Raw genomic sequence first — 14,509 nt, 5'->3', positions numbered from 1 at the left:
ACCATCAAAAACAACTCAGACGGGGAGGGAAACTATATATGTTATTGTCAAACTGTACAAAAACAGTATAAATAAATGAGATATCACTTTAAACTGACTGTATTTTTTGGACTATAAGACACACTATTAGCAAGAAAAAAATCTTGCTAATAATTGAGAGCGTCTTGTAGACTGGAGACAGATTTCTGTGACAGAGGAGAACAATGAGACAGTGTCCTTCCTCATCACTGAAAGAACAGCTCCACACTTATCTGACTGATTGGTGCAGAGCAGGAGAGGAAGGTACTGGGACCTGCACTGAGTCTGCACATCCTGAGTGAGCAGCTGAAGAACCTTCGACCCGACTAGCTCAAGGACCTTTCAGATCATGTAATCAATCACATGACCTTAAAAGAATTACAAAATGGGGTCATGTGTGTATATATAGTGTATGTGTATGCAAATGTGTATATTTAGTAGAGCTGTATATATTTACTGTAAGTGTGCATACAGTGGCATGTAAAAGTTTGTGCACCCGTGGTCAAAATTACTGTTATTGAGAACAGTTAAGCAAGTTGAATATTAAATGATCTCTGAAATGCCTAAAGTTAAAGATGACACATTTCCTTTGTATATTAAACAAAAGAAAAAAATATATTGTAATTTTTTTACATTTTAAAAATTAGAAAAAGGAAAATGAGCCGATGCAAAAGTTTAGGCATTCTTTGAGATTTGTGTGCTTAGATAACTTTGACCAAGGTTTCAGACCTTAATTAGCCTGTTAGAGTTATGGATTTTTCATGGGTGTGTGGCCTATGGATATTGAAACCCTTTATCAGGGGGGTGCAATTATTAGGCAGCTTATTTTTCTCAGGCAAAATGGGCCAAAAAGAGTTTTAACTGACTATAAAAACTCAAAAATGGTTAAGTCTTACAGAGGGATGCAGCACTCCTTAAATTGCTCAAATATTGGATGTGATCACAGAACCTTCAAAAGTGTATAGGGTCACAAAAGAAAAAAAAAGAATAGCATTAACTGCAAAAGATTTCAGAAGACTCAAATGTGAAGCAACCAGGAATATATTATCCTCCAGTGCTATTGTATTCCAGAACAGCAGCCTCCCTGGAGGCCCAGAAGTACAAGATGTTCAGTGCTCAGAGACAAGGCTAAGGCTGAATACCGACCACCACTGAACAAGACACAAGAAAAGACTTGGCCAAGAAATATCAGAAGACAGATTTTTCAAAGGTTTTATGGACTGCTGAAAGTGACTCTTGACGGACCAGATGGATGGACCCGTGGCTGGATCAGTAATAGGCACAGACCTCAACTTCGACTGGTATGCTGGTATTATTACAGATGAACTAGTTGGACATTTTCAAGTTACAATTAGGTGTAAAATCAACTCCCAAACCCCCTGCCAGTTTTTAGAAGACACTTTAAGCAGAGGTACAGAAAAATCTTCATCTTTCAAAAAAAAAAAACAGTATTGTTCTGCAGGACAATTCTCAATCACAGCATCAAAGTCTTGACTGCTCGGTGTCGAAAAGGTCTTAAAGATTAAAAAATAATGACATATTGAAATGGCCTTTTCCTCATTGGACCTAAACCGTAGAGTGAACTTTCGAGCTTTTCTTAAACTCGATATTTATGGTGAAGGAAAACAGTCCCCTCTGTGATCAGTGTCTGGGACTATGGTTGGTGCTGCCCACAAAGATGATCGTCAACAGATTAAGAAACTAATGGACTCCATGGATGGATGGCTTATCACTGGTATTGAAAAGAATGGTGGATATATTGGTCACTGTTATATTTTTATTAAATGTCAGAAATGTATTTTTGGACATTGAGTTGTTTGGTTCTTATCCTCACTATACCAGATGAAAATAAACAATAAAGATGGAAAATTTACATTTTTCACATAGTTGCATAATAATTCTGGACACAGAGATATTCTCCTAAGACAACACCTCACTTTTACTTTCTTAAATATTCAGGTTTATTACCCTTTGAATTGACCAACAGCACTGGAGATGTTAAATAATAAAGGTAATCATCAAAAATACAAATAATCGTGCACACAGTGTAGAGTAGGCGGTAGAGTTAGAAGACCTCTTCTTTCTAGAACTTATCATGGAGTGGTGAGATGTGTACAAATAAACCATTAAAATATTGTTACGGATCCGGGAGGTGGAACCTCTGTGCTGCGGTGCAAGGAGGGACCCAGAGGGGCGTAACTAGGTATCAACTCGGAGCGACCAAGGTCGTACGGCGGCTCAATCGACTCTGTGACCAGGGAGGGTCCGAGCAGAGGGACCAGGTGCTACTCTGTGGATGACCTTGTAAGGGAGCAGGTGACTCCCACGGTACAGATAGTTGGGACTGACCGGTATTGCAGATGGGCACAGCAGGCAGGCTGACGAGTGATCCGGATAGATGGACTGGCAGACACGGCAGGCGACAGGCAAGAGTCTCTAGGTAGGCTGACAGGTGGTCACGGCAAGTGGCGGGCAGGAGCCTCCAGGTAGGCACGGCAGGTAGCAAGCAGGAGCCTCCAGGTAGGCACGGCAGGTAGCAAGCAGGAGCCTTGGTAGGCACGGCAGGTAGCAAGCAGGAGCCTCCAGGTAGGCACGGCTGATAGCAGGCAGGTGCTTCCAGGTAAGCAGATGGGCAGAGCCCATAGACAGACTGGCGGGATGAACAGAAGACAGACTGTCGGGCTGGAGAGTAATCAGGCTGGCGGGCTGGACTGGAAGTCAGGCTGGCGGACAGGACTGGAAGTCAGGCTGGCGGACAGGACTGGAAGTCAGGCTGGCGGACAGAACTGGACGTCAGGCTGGTGGACAGGACTGGAAATCAGGCTGGCAGACAGGACTAGTAGTCAGGCTAGCAGCGGGACCTGAGGGCTGAAGCAGAGGTAAGTACACTGTGAAACAATTATTTCTCGGGCACCTCCATTTTGGAGGAGGTGCCTTATATATGGGAGGACCGGGGACTCCTTAAGACGGCACGCGCGGCCCCTTTAATAGAGAGGGAGCGAGTGCGCGCCCTAAGCACAGTGCCCGGGAAGCTGCGCGCCCCAGCAGCAGCAGGAAGAGGAGCGCCGGAGGACGCCAGACAGGGAGCGCGGAGGTGAGAGGGACGGCGTCTCTGCCTGGCAGGGGCAGAGACTCCGATGCTACAGTACCCCCCCCCCTCTACGCCCCCTCTTTTTTAGGCCAGAAAGAAATTTTTTAAGGAGAAGTGGGGCATGAATGTTCTCCCTGGGTTCCCAAGTTCTCTCCTCTGGGCCAAACCCCTTCCAATCCATCAGAAAAAACGTTTTTCCTCTTACCCTCTTGGTGGCCAGAATGTTCTCTACCTCAAAAACGTCCTCAGTGGAAACCGGAGCAGGGGGAGCACCTGGATTGTTGGAAGAAGAATTAAACACAACTGGTTTGAGGAGAGATACATGGAAGGAGTTGGGAATCCGCAAGGTGGCCGGGAGTTTTAACTTGTAGGCCACTGGGTTGATTTTTTTGAGGACTTCAAATGGACCAATGAACTGAGGACCCAACTTATAGGAGGGTATTTTGAGCCGGACATGTTTGGAAGAGAGCCAGACTTTATCTCCCGGACGGAATTGAGGCGGATCCAGACATCTCTTGTCAGCATGTTTCTTCATGCGCTCAGAGGACTGAAGAAGTGCGGACCTAGTATTTTCCCAAATGGTGGAGAATTCGCTGACTAGAGACTCCGTGGCAGGGTTGTCCACCGAGGCGGAGATGGGAAACAGAATCCGGGGAAGTTGACCGTAGACCACAAAGAATGAGGATTTAAAAGTAGATTCTTTCTCATGGTTGTAGGAGAATTCGCCCCATGGTAGGAGCTCCACCCAATCAGTATGGTGAGCGTTAACAAAGTGCCGGAGGTAGCTGGTAAGGATTTGGTTGATACGCTCCACTTGGCCATTGGACTGTGGATGGTAAGCGGAGGAGAAATCCAGGGAGACATCCAGCAGCTTACACGTAGCTCTCCAGAAGCGTGAGGTGAACTGAACCCCTCGATCCGACACAATGTGGAGGGGTAGGCCATGGAGACGGAAGATATGAAGGATGAAGTCCTTAGCCAGCTCCGATGCAGACGGGAGACCAGGCAGAGGGATGAAGTGGGCCATTTTAGAAAAGCGGTTGGCAACCACCCAAATGACTGTACAACCGGCAGAAACAGGGAGATCTGTAATAAAGTCCATGGCAGTGTGCTGCCACGGCGCAGAAGGTACGGGAAGAGGCAGGAGGCGACCGGCTGGAAGATGTCTGGGAACTTTGTTGCGGGCACAGGACGAACAGGCCGAGACGAAGTCTACCACATCCTTGCACAGGGTAGGCCACCAGTAATGCCGGGTAATGAGCAGGAAGGTCTTCTTCTGACCGGCATGGCCTGCTAGCTTAGATGAATGACCCCAGTTAAGAACCTTCTCACGATCTGGAACCGCTACAAACGTCTTACCTGTGGAAGACGAGTCAGATCCAAGGGGGCCACATTCGTCACTTTGGAGGGGTCGATGATGTGCCTAGGCTCCTCCTCTTGATCGGAGGACAGGAAGGATCGGGATAAGGCGTCAGCTTTATAATTCTTGTCCGCCGGGTGGTAATGTAGGATAAAGTCGAAGTGGGAGAAGAACAAAGACCACCGGGCCTGACGCAGATTGAGTCTTTGGGCATTCTGGAGATATGCTAGATTTTTGTGATCTGCATAGATGATCACTGGGTATAGAGCCCCTTCAAGCAAATAACGCCACTCCTCCAGCGCCAATTTAATGACTAACAGTTCTCGGTCTCCTATGGAGTAGTTGCGCTCAGACGAGGAGAAGAGTTTGGAGAAGAAGCCACAGGTTACCATTCTCCCTGATAAAGATTTTTGGGTGAGCACCGCTCCGGCTCCGGAGGAGAAAGCATCAATCTCCATGAAGAACTGTTTGTTGCAGTCCGGACGGTACAGCACTGGGGCAGAGGAGAAGGCTTGCTTTAAGGAAAGGAAGGCCTCCTCAGCTTCGGGCGGCCATTCCTTGGGATTTGCTCCCTTACGGGTGAGCGCAGAGATGGGGGCAGTCTGGGAAGAGAAGTGTGGGATGAAGTGACGATAGTAGTTGGCAAAGCCCAGGAATCGCTGAATCGCCTTCAACCCCTTCGGACGGGGCCACTTTAGGACAGCAGAAAGCTTCTCAGAATCCATTCGTAGACCTGTCTGGGAGATAACATAGCCCAGGAATGGAAGAGAGGTCTGCTCGTAGAGGCACTTCTCAAATTTTGCATAGAGGTGATTCTGCCTGAGCCTAAGCAGGACCTGACGAACATCCCTCCGGTGTGTGGGAAGATCCGGAGAGAAGACCGAGATGTCGTCCAGGTACACCACCACGCAAGAATATAGGAGGTCACGGAAGATGTCGTTGACTAATTCTTGGAAAACGGCGGGAGTATTGCAGAGGCAGAAGGGCACCACACGGTATTCATAGTGACCGTCCCGGGTATTGAATGCCGTCTTCCACTCGTCTCCTTGACGGATCCGGACCAGGTTATACGCCCCACATAGATCCAGCTTGGTAAAGATCCTAGTGCCCTTAAGGCGGTCAAACAACTCGGAGATGAGCGGCAGGGGGTATTTATTTTTGACTGTGATTTGGTTGAGTCCTCTATAGTCAATACAGGGGCGTAGTGAACCATCCTTCTTTTTAACGAAGAAAAATCCGGCTCCAGCCAGGGAGGTGGATTTCTGGATGAATCCCCTGGCCAGATTCTCCTCGATGTAATCCGACATGGCCCGGGTTTCTGCCGACGACAGCGGGTAGATACGTCCACGGGGTGGAGTGGCACCGGGTAACAGGTCGATCGGGCAATCATATGGCCTATGAGGTGGCAGTGTCTCTGCTTCCTTTTTGTCGAAGCCAACTGCATAGGACCAGTAAGGTGCCGGTAAACCTTGTAGATTAGCCGGGGTGGGTGGAGGACGAACTGGGCGAACCGGGACCAGGCAGGTCTTATGACAATCCTGCCCCCAACGGTGTACTTCACCGGATTGCCAATTCAGCACGGGTTCATGTCTCTGAAGCCAGGGTAGACATAGCAATAGGGAGTGAGAGAGTCCGGAAAGCACATGGAAGGAGATCCTCTGAGTGCAGCATTTCCACCTGCAGAGTTATAGGTTCTGTGATGAGCAGGATGGTCACCGGAAGGAGTCTTCCATCCACGGAGGCGACTGCCAATGGTTCAGCCAGAGGTTTGGTGGGAATGTGATATTTCTCTACCAGGGACTGGGAAATGAGGTTCCCAGCAGCTCCGGAATCCAGGTGTGCAACTTCAAAGTAGCGGTTCTCTCCCCAGGAGATAGAGACAGACAAAGTCAGGGAAGGAGAGGGTTTACTTTTGCCTAGGACGACCTCTCCGAGCGGTCCTAGACACTGGAGTTTCCCGGCTTTACCGGGCAGGAACGAATGAAGTGCTCCTTACTGCCACAGTAGAAACAGCTCCCCTCGGCTCGGCATGACTCTTGGCGAGATTTGACCATCTTGGTCTGGTCGATCTGCATAGGTTCGGGCGAGGGTGCCCGGGGAGTTGCTGATTGAGAAGCAGGTCTCTGGAAAATAGGAGCAAGATGAGGAAATCTTCTCTCCAAGGTGACCTCCTTAGTACGTTCTTGGAAACTGAGGTCAATCCAGGTAGCTAGTGACACCAGGTCATCCAGGGAGGTAGGAATATCCTGGGCGGCTAACTCGTCCTTAATCCGACCAGAAAGGCCCTCCCAGAAGATAGACACCAGGGCTTCATTGCCCCAGGTAAGCTCAGAAGCAAGGGTGCGGAAGCGTATGGCATACTGGCCCACGGTGAGACATCCTTGGCGGAGACGGAGCAAAGAGGAGGCAGTAGAAATCCTTCGTCCTGGTTCATCGAAGACCCTCCAGAAGGCAGAGAGGAAAGCTGGAAGATCAGACACCATGGAATCTTCTCTCTCCCATAGGGGGTTAAGCCATGCCAGTTCTTCCCCAGTGAGGTGAGACATGATGAACGCCACCTTGGCCCGGTCGGAGGAGAACTGATGTGCCAAAAGTTCAAAGTGCAGCGTGCACTGGTTCAGAAAGCCCCGACATGAGACGGGGTCACCTCCAAAACGAGGAGGCGCAGAGAGCCGGGGACCTGGGTTGGATGCTGTGGTGTTGGTGGGCAGCGGCGCTGCGGGAACGGGAGTCGCACGACTCGAGGCGTACACAGGTGGGACAGACAGCGTGTCCAGGCGGGAGTTGACATTCCGCAGGAAGTTCAGGATGGTTTCCTGTTGGGATCTCTGACGAGAAACCTCCTGGTACAGGTCAGTAAGCAAGGGGGTTTGGGGGCCACTGGGTTCCATAGCCCGAGCAAACTGTTACAGATCCGGTAGGTGGAACCTCTGTGCTGCGGTGCAAGGAGGGACCCAGAGGGGCATAACTAGGTATCAACTCGGAGCGACCAAGGTCGTACGGCGGCTCAATCGACTCCGTGACCAGGGAGGGTCCGAGCAGAGGGACCAGGTGCTACTCTGTGGATGACCTTGTAAGGGAGCAGGTGACTCCCACGGTACAGATAGTTGGGACTGACCGGTATTGCAGATGGGCACAGCAGGCAGGCTGACGAGTGATCCAGATAGATGGACTAGCAGACACGGCAGGCGACAGGCAGGAGTCTCTAGGTAGGCTGACAGGTGGTCACGGCAAGTGACGGGCAGGAGCCTCCAGGTAGGCACGGCAGGTAGCAAGCAGGAGCCTCCAGGTAGGCACGGCAGGTAGCAAGCAGGATCCTTGGTAGGTACGGCAGGTAGCAAGCCGGAGCCTCCAGGTAGGCATGGCAGGTAGCAGGCAGGTGCTTCCAGGTAAGCAGACGGGCAGAGCCCATAGACAGACTGGCGGGCTGAACGGAAGACAGACTGTCGGGCTGGAGAGTAATCAGGCTGGCGGGCTGGACTGGAAGTCAGGCTGGCGGACAGGACTGGAAGTCAGGCTGGCGGACAGGACTGGAAGTTAGGCTGGCGGACAGGACTGGAAATCAGGCTGGCGGACAGGACTGGTAGTCAGGCTAGCAGCGGGACCTGAGGGCTGAAGCAGAGTTAAGTACACCGTGCAACAACTATTGCTCGGGCACCTCCAGTTTGGAGGAGGTGCCTTATATATGGGAGGACCTCCAGCTATTGGCCGGGGACTCCTTAGGACGGTGTGCGCGGCCCCTTTAAGAGAGAGGGAGCGAGCGCGCACCGTAAGCACAGTGCCCGGGAAGCTGCGCGCGCCGGCAGCAGCAGGAAGAGGAGCGCCGGAGGACGCCGGGCGGGGAGCGCGGAGGTGAGAGGGACAGCGTCTCTGCCTGGCAGGGGGCAGAGACGCCGATGCTACACATTTTACAGGCTGTACAAAGACTGTTGCGTTCTTTATATTGTTAAATTACCTGAATTATTTTATATCTTTCGTAATCCCAACTGATAGCACATAGGTATCTCTGTATGACCTGAAGATGTATGAAGAGCTCTACCATATTATTGCTTTATACCAGCATCACAATGCTATTAATTTTTTTTTATTACACAGAATTTTATAGATTTTACACCAACTCATCTTCAATCCACTCAGATTCCCACAATATGAGATACTAATAATTTATCTATATCACTTTCCTAGAGAAGAATGGATAGAGACAAAACGAAGATGGCAGAGAGGATATTACACCTCACCCTAGAGATCCTCTTCTGGCTTACTGGAGAGGTGAGAGATTCTGATGACGTCACATTACGTCATTCTTATCTATGGGAATAACAGATGTACAGAACTGGAGAGGTGAGGACTCTGGAAATGTCTGGAGTGAGATTTATTAATGTGTCTCTCCATAATCAGGATTATACAGTAGTGAAGAAGACCTCTGGTGAGCGCTGTCAGGACCCTGTGTCTGAGAGATGGGGAAGACCCCTGAGCTCAATCACAGGGCCTCCACCTCATTCCCTGATACATGAGGACATCAATGACCAGAAGATCCTAGAACTCACCTACAAGATGATTGAGCTGCTGACTGGAGAGGTGACACTGCTGGGAATGATGGGACATTATACAGTAATGCTATGAAGGGATCAGGGGATGACGGTATCATTGTATGTATCAGGTTCCTATAAGTTGTCAGGACTTCACTGTCTATTTCGCCATGGAGGAGTGGGAGTATTTAGAAGGACACAAAGATTTGTACAAGAACGTCATGATGGAGGTTCCCCAGCCCCTCACATCACCAGGTAATAGACCGGACTAAATACACAAGGCCTATAATTATCTGTATGGAAAGAATTAATTCAGTCCATGTATGTGTTTCCACCAGATCTATCCAGTAAGAGGACAACACAAGAGAGATGTCCCTCTCATCTTCTTCCACAGGACTGTAAACAAGAAGATCCCAATATTCCTCATAATCATCAGGTAGATGGAGAGAAGGTGTCATGTGATCTCCTCTATAATATGTAGATGGCTGTGAAGGTCTTGTGTTCAGTCTTGTTTTATCCACCAATATTATATGTTTTATACTTGGGTAATGAGGACAGTGGAAATGGCAGGATTAGAGCTGATCATAGATGTGACTTCTCTATATGTCTTTTACAACATTTGTTTCAGGGTGAAAATCTGACCCATATTAATACTACAGAGACATATGTGAGGGGTGATGAGTGGTGTAAAGAGGAGATTCCTACATATGACTACCCAGGTGAGTAGTTACCACTCAATGTAGAGAAGTCACAGATTCTTCTCAGTCACCGGCTGTGGCTGCTTTATCGATGGTGTAGTTCGGCCATGTCATAATTGTGTGATCACCATTTTACCTCTAGACCACAACATTTTCCTCCATCCAAAAATGTTCACATTACTTTGTGTAATTGTGAAAGACCTTTTCTAGAGAACTTACAACCTGGAGGATCTACCTACCCCCTGGGATTAGGAGACGCTGACCGTTACCTGCTCAGATCTGTAAACTATAAAGCCAAATGAAAATCACTTGATCAATGTTTTCAATCCTAAGGAATTCAGATTACTGCACAATCTCTCCTGAAACGAGGGGCACTAATACTTTCTCTACTTTTATGGTCAGAACTAATAGTAGCTCCAATGGTCCACCATAAATGAGTACTCTCCCGGAGTAAACTCCAGTTTAGTGTTGAAGCTCTCACTTATTTATATGTTGTTGTTGCGGATATAACATATCTTTTATTCTGTCTTTTTTTACAGGTTCATACTGTATGGTAGTTTGATTGTGGTGGGATCGGCTTGACTCACTTATGTGACTCTGTAACTCTCTAGTCTTTAAAAGAAGGTCTCCATTACATCTTCCCAATGCCCGAGGTCTAAATTTAAGACACATCAGCTCTGAACTATTATAAAAAGTTCTCCTTCAATGTCTAATATTTCTTCTTGAAACTCATCTGACAGAAAATATTGGCCCTTACGATAGTTTAGATTGCCAAGAGCCAACGAGCCCCATACTCTAATTACCCTAGAAAGGTTTCACCACTGGTTACTCATTTTTTACTGATGAAGAATGTTGAGTTTGATCATTTCAGTAGATGTGTTATTGTCTATAGTCAGTTTTTGGATACAGTAGTTAGTGCCCAAAATACTCTGATTTAACCTCTTCCCGCAGCCGGTTTTGTGTTCCTATCCAGGGCCCATTTTCAGATCTGACATGTGTCACTTTATGTCGTGATTATTGTTGAGTGAGCACTAAAATGCTCGAAGCTCGGACCGAGCTCACCGTGATTCTCGGGTGCTCGACCCGAGCAACGAGCCTAATGTTAGTCTATGGGAGACCTGAGCATTTTTGCGGTGGCACCCCCGGCAGTCTGTAGAAAGCCTAAAAAGTGCCCAAAACGATAGTGACAGTGCTCAAAAGTCATGGGGACAGCATGGGGATCACCCCAGGAAGCATTTCTGACCCTCAGGTCACTGCTGTCAACAACGTGGTCAGAGGTATTAAGTCACTTTTACGGGTTCACAATAAAACGTTCAAAAACGAAACTGAAACGGTTTTCCTGTGAAATATGTTAAGGAACTTCCTTTAAAGGGTAAAGAGACTTGTGTATAAGGTAAAATAAATAACCAAAAGCAAAAATACTCCTCCACACCTTGGGCTATGTTCACAAGTAGCATTTTTTATGCGTTTTTGAACTTTTGTATTGCTTTCAACCGTGACAAATGCATTCACTGGGAAATGTCATTTTAACATTTTACAATCTTATCTGGCTATGTGCTGTGTGACACATGCATACAGTGCTGAAAAGACATGGGAACAGCATGGGGAAGACCCCTGGAAGCATCTCTGACACCCAGGTCACTGCCTAAAAATGTGCCCATCAGAAGTGATCAGAAGATGCAGACTTGCAACTATCCCCATGCAAGTCCTTCTCCCAGGGCAGTGTTCAATTGTACCTCCCCCATTCCTTGCAATGCAAGCGCAAGTATGCAGCCTGCCACCCACCCCAGGCTGCAATACCATACTGCTAGCTTGCTTGCACTTGAAATTGGGCCTTTTAGGCATGTGGAGGAAGACGCCGGCCACCATGTCATGGCTGCGTCGGCGGCCTGGTATCCATACTCAGTCCCCAGCCGCCCGGCGGTCGGGTGTCCACGCTCGGTCCCCAAACGCCCCGCGGCCGGGTGTTCATACTCCGTCCCCAGCCGCACCGTGGCCGGGTGTCCATAAACGGTCCTCAGCCGCCCCTATTTCTCCTGGGACCTTCCCCCACACTTTTCTTAGCCTGGCCTGCTTTAGGGCAGCATTGGACGAGCCCACCAGAGAACTAGACTCCTCCGGTGGGCCCTGGCTTCTCCATCAGGGGAGTTGAGAGTGCCAAGGTGAGGAGCATGATGATGATGATGATAGAAGGAAGCATCTGCTTTGTTTTCTTGGAATGCAAGCGTAAGTGTGCAAGCTGCCACCCACCCACCCCCAGGCTGCAATACCATACTGGCATGTGGAGGCAGATGCCGGCCACCATGTCATGGCTGCGTAGGGGGCCTGGTATCCATACTCAGACTCCAGCCACCCGGCGGCCGGGTGTCCACGCTCGGTCCCCAGCCACCAGGGGGCGGCCGTGTGTCCATACTCGGTCTCCAGCCACCCCTATTTGTCCCGGTGCGCCTTATACACAAGCGTGCATACCAAAACATTACCTGTGCCCTCCCCAGTGCATTTAGTGAGAAGGACAGCCTAACCACAAACACGTGGACAAGTGAAAATGGCCAGGGATGGTCCATCTCACTGATGCCTTCACACTGGGTTAATATTGTGGAAGCCGGGACACAGTTGCACACTGGGATGCAACACGTCCTCCAGTCATAGAGGATTGCGAGTCCTCGGTCACTTAGGCTTCAACACAAGGTTCAGAAGGTAGACAGCAGCAGTGCTCGGCCTCCTACACAACGAGTAAATTATTCATGATCATGAGGCCATCCATCTCCTTAGCTTTCTGTTCCTTGGAATTCAAAGCACATGTATGTAGTAGTGGCTAGGCCTGAGGTGGTCAGCGTTTTGGCGCATATCCTACCTCCTCCGAGGATTGCTGGATGTTTTCCTGCTACTATCTTAGTTCTCTGACTCCCGTTAAAACAAAGCTTCAGGTGATGAATGATGGATGACATAGTAACATAGTTTGTAAAGCCGAATAAAGACTTGCGTCCATCAAGTTCGACATGTTAGTTCAGTAATTGCTAAAGTTGATCCAGAGGAGGGCAAAAACCCCAAATGATTTAGCCAATCTTCACCTGAGGAAAAATTCCCTCCCGATTCTGAAACCAGCAGTCAGAATAAATCCCTGTATCAACCTACTATTTTATTTTATTTTTAAGTATATGCTGAAATCTGCCTGGTATCTAGAAATGCATCCAGTCCCCGCTTGAACTGGTGGTGAATCCGACATTACCGTCTCCTCACTCAGTGAATTCCATATTCTCACTGCTCTTACCGTAAAGAACCCCTTCCTATGCTGGTGCTGAAACCTTTTCTCTTCCAGTCTTAGTGAGGGCCCTCTTGTTACCGTAATATCCCTCCTTTTGAACAAATCCCGGGCAAGATCTCTATACTGTCCCCTAACATATTTGTACACATTTATTATGTCCCCCCTCAACCTTCTCTTTTCCAGGCTGAATAGTCCTAGTTTTGCCAACCTCTCTGGGTATTGCAGTCCCTCCATTCCCTTTATTAATTTTGTTGCCCTCCTTTGTACCTTTTCAAGCTCATTTATATCCTTTCTATATATTGGGGCCCATAACTGAGCACAGTATTCCAAGTGTGGTCTGACCAGTGCTTTGTACAGTGGAAGAACAATGTTCTCATCCTTTGCAGCTATACCTCTTCTGATACATCCCATTACCCTGTTTGCCCTTACAGCAGCGGCCTGACTTTGGGCACTCCAATTTAGTTTGCTATCAATCAAGATGCCCAAGTCCTTCTCCATCTCTGAATTCCCCAATGATTTCCCATTCAATGAGTACTGGTGACTTCCATTTTTCCTTCCCATATGTATGACCTTACATTTCTCCTCGTTAAACCTCATTTGCCATTTAATGCTCCACCTACCCAGCTTATCCAAATCCCTCTGTAGGTCTGCACTGTCCTCTTTTGTATTAATTGTCTTACATAACTTTGTGTCATCTGCAAATATTGATATTTTACTATTTATCCCGTTGACTATGTCGTTAATAAAGATATTAAATAACATTGGGCCTAGTACAGACCCCTGTGGTACCCCACTAGTGACGCTTACCCAATCTGAGTATATTCCATTTATAACCACCCTCTGCCTTCTATCCTTTAGCCAGTTAGCTACCCACTTGCAGACATTTTCCCCCAGCCCCATCATTCTCATTTTGTATACCAACCTATTATGTGGCACGCTATCGAACGCTTTTGAGAAGTCGAGATACACGACATCCACTGGTTCCCCCTGATCTACTCGAGAGCTAACCTCCTCGTAGAAGTCAATCAGGTTTGTTTGGCAGGAGCGATTCCTCATGAATCCATGTTGGTTCGGGATTAAAAGATTATTAGCATCAAGATGCTCCGTAATTGCTTCTTTAATTAAGCTTTCAAAAATTTTGCCCACAACGGACGTCAGACTCACCGGCCGATAGTTTCCGGCGTCACTTTTCGCTCCCTTTTTGAATATTGGCACTACATTCGCCTGTCTCCAATCAAGTGGTACAGACCCAGTCTCAACAGAGTCCTTAAATATAAGATATAACGGTCTGTCTATCACATTACTTAGTTCCCTTAGTACCCGTGGGTGTATGCCATCAGGTCCTGGTGATTTGTTTATTTTAATGTTACTGAGGCGTTTCTGTACCCCAACTTGGGTTAGATTTGTCATACTTAGTGGAGGATTAAGTTTGTCACTTCTCATTTCTCCTGTTAGTTCGATTTCCTTTGTGAAAGTTGTCGAAAAAAAAATTATTTAATAGATTAGCTTTATCCTCATCTTTCTCTATGATTTTGCCTTCCTCACTTT

The 14,509-nt window shown here is 47.9% G+C and overlaps 1 protein-coding gene across 1 annotated transcript in view; it reads left to right on the top strand.

The window, feature by feature from the left end:
* Positions 1-14,509, top strand: part of LOC141213612 (uncharacterized) — an 88,837-nt gene that overhangs the window by 54,904 nt on the left and 19,424 nt on the right. The window contains exons 13-17 of the mRNA XM_073665220.1: positions 8,655-8,738; positions 8,868-9,047; positions 9,130-9,253; positions 9,337-9,434; positions 9,627-9,717. Coding sequence (XP_073521321.1) covers positions 8,655-8,738; positions 8,868-9,047; positions 9,130-9,253; positions 9,337-9,434; positions 9,627-9,717 — 577 coding nt within the window. The remainder of the gene's footprint in view (positions 1-8,654; positions 8,739-8,867; positions 9,048-9,129; positions 9,254-9,336; positions 9,435-9,626; positions 9,718-14,509) is intronic.

This window comes from Phyllobates terribilis, unplaced genomic scaffold (genome assembly GCF_046119375.1).
Source record: "Phyllobates terribilis strain yellow unplaced genomic scaffold, ASM4611937v1 Scaffold_200__1_contigs__length_3551848, whole genome shotgun sequence".
Classification (NCBI taxonomy): Eukaryota; Metazoa; Chordata; class Amphibia; order Anura; family Dendrobatidae; genus Phyllobates; species Phyllobates terribilis.
The sequence above is the reverse complement of the archived record's forward strand: the minus strand, read 5'-3'. Positions and strand labels throughout refer to the sequence as shown.